This window comes from Rhea americana, unplaced genomic scaffold, assembly GCF_003343005.1.
Source record: "Rhea americana isolate MKP2758 unplaced genomic scaffold, rheAme1 scaffold_225, whole genome shotgun sequence".
NCBI classification, from domain to species: Eukaryota; Metazoa; Chordata; class Aves; order Rheiformes; family Rheidae; genus Rhea; species Rhea americana.
The window spans coordinates 614,321-621,291 of NW_028186341.1; the positions used below are offsets into that span (position 1 = coordinate 614,321).

General features: G+C 60.5%; 1 protein-coding gene across 1 annotated transcript in view; it reads right to left on the reverse strand.

Annotated features, from left to right (window-relative positions):
• The window catches only part of NCOA1 (nuclear receptor coactivator 1), a 114,557-nt gene that overhangs the window by 8,836 nt on the left and 98,750 nt on the right, over nt 1–6,971 (reverse strand). The window contains exons 8-12 of the mRNA XM_085305680.1: nt 6,354–6,449; nt 5,818–5,958; nt 4,996–5,143; nt 2,914–4,258; nt 1,603–1,734 (exon numbers count right to left, since the gene is read on the reverse strand). Coding sequence (XP_085161806.1) covers nt 1,603–1,734; nt 2,914–4,258; nt 4,996–5,143; nt 5,818–5,958; nt 6,354–6,449 — 1,862 coding nt within the window. The remainder of the gene's footprint in view (nt 1–1,602; nt 1,735–2,913; nt 4,259–4,995; nt 5,144–5,817; nt 5,959–6,353; nt 6,450–6,971) is intronic.

Here is a 6,971-nt window from a genome sequence, read left to right on the forward strand (position 1 = left end):
CGCTGCGATTACCGCCATAAAAACCGGCGTCCCCTGAAGCAACGGGAGCGACTTTATGGCCCGAGCTGCCCCAAACTCTGCTGCCCGCACGGAATTACAGCCCGCGGCGCAGGGAAACGCGCCGCTCTTTCAGCCTCYGCCGCGGCTCCGAGCGCAGGAGCCGGTGTCCGGCCCCCGGGGCGCGAGGAAGCGCGAAGGGATTTTGCACCAGGGGACGGAGCAGCCCTAAAGGGCTTCAAGGGGGTCAGATAAACGAGCTGTGGCTCGAAAGGAAAACACCTCCCGGCGAGCCGAGCATTGTAAAATCTAAGTGCTCGGGCAGTCGGCAGCGGAGCCGCCCCGGCGTGGCGCAGGCTCTGCACGCGGTGCCCGGAGGACAGCTTGAAGCTTTGGAAAACACCCTCGCTTCTCACCCGCTTTTCAGGAGACAAGCAAGGAAAAGGAGCGAACGCAAGACGCCGAGGGGTTTGGCAGGGCCGGGGGCTGCCCCGGGGAAATAAAACGACAACAAAAAAAAACCCTTTTCCCTCTCCCGGCGACGGCTGAGGCTTTGCTCCCGGTCGGGTGGGAAAAAGCCGTGCGAAACGTGACCAAGCGCCGCTGCGTCCCGCCAGCCCGAGGTCAAGGTTGTCGCTCTCCGAGGAGCCAACTTAGAAGGCTCCGTATTTATTCAAGCACCGCGAGAAAAACCGCAGAAGACAGAGCTGTCTGCTCCCATTAGCCCTCTCTTTTTCCTGAATACAGGAAAAAAAAAATCACCTGTTTATCGAGCACTTTGCAAAGGGACAACCTAGGAGAAGTGCTACTACCGGGAGCCGAGCGAGGGCGAACCGCTCCCGGCAGCGCCGCGCGTTTCCTGCTTGACCTTGCACGCCCGCTGCATTTTCCCCTACAGACTCAGGGAGAAATCAGTTCCCGTCTTTAGGATCTTGGTTTTCACACCGCTCGATTTTCACAGCGAGCGGGCGCCACTTTTTGCAGGAGGTTCTGCCCAGCCACGAGCGGAGGGGGAAAAGAAGGAATAAAGCCGGGGAAAGGCGCGGCGAAGCGGAGCCCAGGGGAGCGGGAGGGCGCTCGGAGCCAAGAGGGAGCGAGAGCTCAGCTCATCCGCTCGGAAACGACGACGAGGCAAGAACACGCTCCGGTTTCTGCAAGGATCAAAGGACTCCGGGCAGGATCCGAGCGGAAACGCTTCAAGGTCAGAATCCTCGTTTCAAATCCCATGATTTTATCGCAGGCGTCACCTAATTTGAATTTGCTGTAGAGCCCCAGCTCCTGGAGGCTGCTATTTCCATAAAGATCTCAGACTTTCATCGCTCGCTGTTTTTCCTTTCCGAGAAAAGGCTTCTACCCTGCTGGTGGAAGCGAGCAAAGATATGGGAAAGCCAAAAAGCAAACGAAAAAGAAGGGAAAGCTTTATTTTGGGACTCTAAACCTCTACTTCCGCGTGCACGGCGCGGAGCACCGAGCGTGCCCACGAAGCCGCGGCCGGGCAGGTCGGAGACAACCCAACCGGCCGGGAAGCTTCCTCCTAACCTAGCTTGAGCTCGGCTCACGCCTTGAAGCAAAAGGCCTAAGAGCCCTTCCAAAAACCTTTCTTACAGGTGCGCTATTTTTTAACTCGTAATTCCTAGTAGCAACGTCTAGCTCTTCTGCAAGTCCTGTTCGAGTGTTTCTTGCTCTCTTCTCTCCAAGCGCAGGAGGCTCCAGCTTCCGAGCAAGCTCGAGGCATCGCTGTAAGACGAATCYGGAAGGGAAATCATGACTCTGCGGGCTCCTCCGTGTCACTGCAATGACTCCTCGTCTTAACTCTTTGGAAGCGCTCCTGACGGCCCGACACGCTCCGCCGACGTGCTCCGGCTGTCCCGCGGGAGACGCTCGGGGAAGAGGAGCCGCAAACGGCTCGCTTGGTTTGCAGAGCGCCGGCGAGAGGCTCCCGAACGCACGCAGCCTCCACGCCCAAGGCTGCCCCGCTTCCCCGCCGCGCTGCGCCTGCTCTGCGCGCGGACAGCCCGCGCCGAGCCCCCTCCGAAGGGAAAAGGAAGGAAAAGGCCAGGCGCAAGCGGGACCGCCGCCAGCGCCCCTCGGGAGGCGCTCCTCCGACGTTCCTCCCGAAAGAGGCCCGGCTTCGCGGTCTTGCGCGGGGAGGCGAGGGGGAAAGGACGACCCAACGCGCCCAGCGGGCGCGGACGATGCCGGGGGAGCCGGGTACGTTACAGGACGAGGGAACGAGTCGGAGCGCCGCGCGCCCGCAGCGGAGCCGACCGCGATCCCGGGCGCACGGGAGCCCTTAACCTCATTAAGAGACTTACTGCGCCGCTGCCACCGGAGGCTTTCCGAGCGCTCTGCTACTCGTCCCGTATCGCCAAGGCTCAGCGGCCCGATCTGACACCGTCACTAAGCAGCTATCAGGCTCGCTCTTCGTGTCAGCTTCTCCGCACTATTTGCTTAGAAAGGATTAAGCAGCCTTATCCATGCTACCATCTCCCCTGGCTTTCGAAAACAAGAAATCTCTTCTATTCATAGCTGCATGTAATGAATATTTATACGCCCAAATCTCTATTGCAGAGATCTGTCACCGGATTATTCAATTTAATAATACTGCTGGGATAACTAAAAGGCCCGTATAATTGCTAATCTCAGCCAACAAGAGGGCAGCAGACTGAAAATTCCCGAGGACGCGAGGCCGGAACGCGCCCGGAGACGCAGAATTAAGGACTCGGCAGCGCACAAACGCCGCCTCTTCCTTCAGGCCCGCCACCCGCGTCGAGGGGCTGCGCTCCCTCCTCGGCGGTACCCGCCTCGGCACCCTCCTTCCTCGCTGCTTCCGAGCTCTGACCTGGGGAAACGGACCCGGAGCAGGCGGCCGCGAGGCAGAGCGAGCACCTTCCCGGCCCGGATCCGGAAGGGTCAACCCACCTGGCCCTGCGACTCCAGCTTGACCTCCTCCGCGGCGGGCGCCTTGGGCAGCGGCACCGGGGTGGTGTTACACGGATCCATCTGCTCCGTCTTCTCCACCTTCACCTTCACGTCGTCCAGGCTGAGGGCCGGCGCCGCGGCGAGCTCCTTCTCGTCCTTGTCTAGCAGGTAGCGCAGGAGCTGGTGATCCTTGACATCTTTTTTCTTCAAGGCGTCGGGCTCCAGTTTGATTTCCGGCGTGGCCGGGAGCTGGCTGGGAGCCGAGGGGGTGCTGGCGGGGTTCGGGGCGTTATCCTTCTTGTCGTGCTCCATCGCCAGGGTGGTGATGTCGGAAGGGCTGCCCTCCTGAAGGAGCCGGTGCAAAATCTTGTGCCGCTCCGTCAGCGAGCTGTGCGAGGAGGGRCAAGTGCTGCTCGGCGGGTTGCCGGCGGCCAGGCCGCCAGCGGCGCCCGCGCAGGCGAGCGAGTCCTTGCAGCTCGTGTCGGCGTCGGCGTGCCGCAGCTGCTGCTCCGCCGTGGTGGCCAGCAGCTGGACCAGCTTGTGGCTGGTGGCTTGCGAGCACTTGCTTTCCCCCTCCGAGAGTCTGTCACCGGCATGAAGCACGCCCGAGTCCAGGGCTTTGCCGTCGCTCGAGCCGCCGTCCGACTGGATCATCTCGTTGAGGATGGAGGCGATCTCTTTGCTGTCCTTCGACTCGGCCTTCATGGGCTGCATGCCGAGGCGGCCRGGCGAGCTCTGCGAGCTCAGCTGCCGCAGCACGGGAGGCGGCGTGGAGTAGCCCACCGGCGTGCCCGGGCCCTCGCTGAGCCCCTGCATCGAGTTCAGCGGGGCGCTGGCGAAGGGCCTGCCGCCGCCGTTGCCGCCGCAGCCGCTGCTGGCCATCCCCACGGGGGAGTGCATGGTGGGCATGGTCGGGGAGAAAGGGTTGTTGCTGGGCACACGGGGCCTCGGTACCAGTCCCGGGCTCACCCGATGCCTAGGAGACATGAACTGCGGTGGGGTAATCCCTGGACTACTCATGGGGGAGCTATTGAGGTTCAAAGTGTGGTTACTGTTCTGGGGACCAGCTTGTCCCTGACTTAAGGCAACGTTGGCTCCTATCTGGTTACCAGGTGAACACCCAAAGCTTGTCTGGCTGGTGCTGGAGTTGCTGCTGTGGAGGCCGGAGCCTGGCTGCTGGTTTACGTTGGTCGCCAACATGCTGCCGTTGGATGGAGGGATGGAGGGTGGCAGGGCCATGCCTTGTCCTGGGGAGATGCTGGGATTCAGCGAGGGGCTCACCCGGGGCAGGGACAGCCCCGCGTTAGTGTTCTCCTGGGGCGAGAGCATGCCGTGATCCCTGCAGAAACAAGGGGAAAGGAGAGGAGAAGTCACACAGTGCCTTGCCCAAACCTTCAGTACAGCTCAGACTGCTTCTGCCTCCTCTTTACTCTACGCAGGCACGGAGCCTGGAGAGCAGTAGCTTGCCAGCTCTGGTGGCGTCAGACATCCCCATTCCACCACTGTTTCCAGATCTGTTTCAGGAGCGTGGAATGAGCGGAGCAGCCCCACCATCTCTCCAGAAATGTAATACCATGTGCAGGATCACAGCAGCTCTCTGGCTAAATCCTTCAGACGTCACCTTCTCCAGACTTAGGCTCTAGAGGATGCTAGAGGAAGGCTGTGCCGACAGTATTCCCCTCCAACCCAGCCTACTCGCATTTCTCTAACACAGTCCAGGTCCACAGGCTCAGCTCACCCGGTTCTACCTGTTCTTCAGAGCCTCTCCCTCCTGAAATATTTTGATTAAGTTCTCCAGGGCAAGGCAGAAGTCTGAGGCATGTCTATAAACCTCCACGCATTACTCCCCCTTCGCAAAGGGCAAATAACCAATGAAGAGCCGTAGAGCTGCTGCTAGGCTGGTTTTCAGACCCGCCATGGGAGCTACATCTCCAAACCAGCACCACAAACCACGAGCGCATCCATCCTCCTTCCTCCGCTACGGACCAGCGCTCTGATTTCGGGATCGCCCGCCCAGGCCCTGCTTTCGCCCGTCTTTGCCCGGCGCTACTCGGCGGCAGCGGCGCCAGAGCTCACCTGTCGATGACGTGGATGCCCATGATGAAGGGCTGCATCTCCGGACTGGAAGGGTAGCAGAGCTTACACTTGGTGTGGGCGCTGAGAACCGTCCCGTCGCTCAGGGTGAACCGGTACGAGGGGCTGAAGGCTGTGCCGCGGGTCATCACTGAGGGACAGAAACAGAAAGACAGGGCGTACGCGCCGATGAAGCCGAGCCRGGGACCGACAAGCTGCGACGGGCTGCTGCCGCTGCGACCCCGGCGGCAGGAAACCTTCCAGCGGCCCAGCCGGCCTCCCTGCGCGTCCCGACCTTCCCCGCGCTCGCCCCCACTGCACCCCAAGGGGCGACGGCGCCTGAAACCATGCTGTTGGCATGGTTTTACCCCAGTAAAAGCAAAATTAAAGCAAAAAACACAGGCTGGGGGGATTTAGACACCGGAGATGGTGTTTACATGCAGCACTAGAAAGGAAAGGGGGGGAARAAAAGAAAAAAAGCATATTTAGCTCAAAGCAATGCCCGAACGGGGCCTGCGGAAGTTGGTCTCGGTTCTTTCTTTCCCAAAGGGCGCAAAGAAACCTCTCGGCTGGGACGAGGCAGAGGCACACCGGGCAGCGGAGCGCCGCGCGCCGCCGCGTCCGCGGGCAGCCTCTCCGGCCGGAGGAGCGCTTCCAGCGGTACTCAGCCATTTCGCTTCGTCCGCTGGCGCTCTGCAGTTATTACTGCAGTATTTGTCTTTCCAGACAGCAGCTATCTCGCAACAAGGACTAGGCATCAACTGCTTCGAGCAGCTACCGCTGCTCGGCGTGAGCGAGAGGGGGCAGAGCAGAGGAGCCTGTTACCTTCTTGAAATAGCTGCTTGGCGTAGGACGGCTCTCTGCCCTGAGGCTGGAAGAAAGCGTAGATGCACTTCCGCACTAAATCTTCCCAGCCCGTTCTGCCGGCAGCTCGCAGGGAACTGGTGTCAATGGAGATGATTTTACCTGGGTGGAGGGAGAAGAGCCGCGTTACTCCAGCGCGGAACGGCTGCGCAGCAAGTCGCAGAGCTATCTATATACGTAGAACGGCAAAGAGAGCGGCTGCACGCACGCGACGGCTCTCAGGCAGCTGAGCAGCCGCGGCGCTGGAAGACCACAGGAAGAGGAGTTGAAACCCCCTCTCCGGTTACCAGCGCGGAGCGCGGCCGCCCTCGCAGGTACCACGGCCGTCTCGGCGGCGCCCGGACCGATTTCGACGGCGGAAGCGGGATGCGGCGCTGCTTCCCGGCAGCTCGCTCGCTCCCTCCGGGCTGCTTCGCCTCAGCGCACGCCTGCCGCCCGGCCCCGACGGGATGACGAGCGCGGCGAGCGCGGCGTCCCTGGCCGCCCTCCGACGTTACCTGTGGTGTCCTGCTTGGTCACGAAGGACTCGGAAGGGGCGACGGCGGCGGGTCGAGGTAATCTTCTTGCAATGCAGATCAGACACGACTGGAAATCTGCCAAAACAGAGCAAGGAGAAGCGATGAGGAATGGGAGAGTCAGATGTTACAGCCACCACTGGCAGTTGAAAATTTTAATTAAAATAATGCTGCTGTGCTCGACTGCCACGTCCCGCCCTGGAAGTGTTTACCCCGAGCAATCATCCAGGCCTTCAAAGCGAGCAGGCTCGCTCTAAACTCCATAAAGTTTGCTGGAAGAGAGAGGTTTCCAGCTTTTGGAGAAATTAATTGCAAAGGCTTTTCAGATCTGGCAGCATCGTACAATAAAAGTCAGCACTAAAAGCCAGCAACTGTCAGCTTCAGGCAAAGTATTTGGTCATAAAATATCATAATTTATTCCTTCCAGTCATGATCTCCTGTGTAAACCGCAATGGATTAATTCAGCTAATGCACTGGAAAATAATAGCTGGTATACAGAGCGGGGAGCTGCGGCTCTTGCAGGAGAGCTTTTCCGCTGGCCCGCGCAGAGCCGCCGGCGGCCGCGCGGGCCCCGGAGGCAGAGGCGCGCGAGGCCGGCAG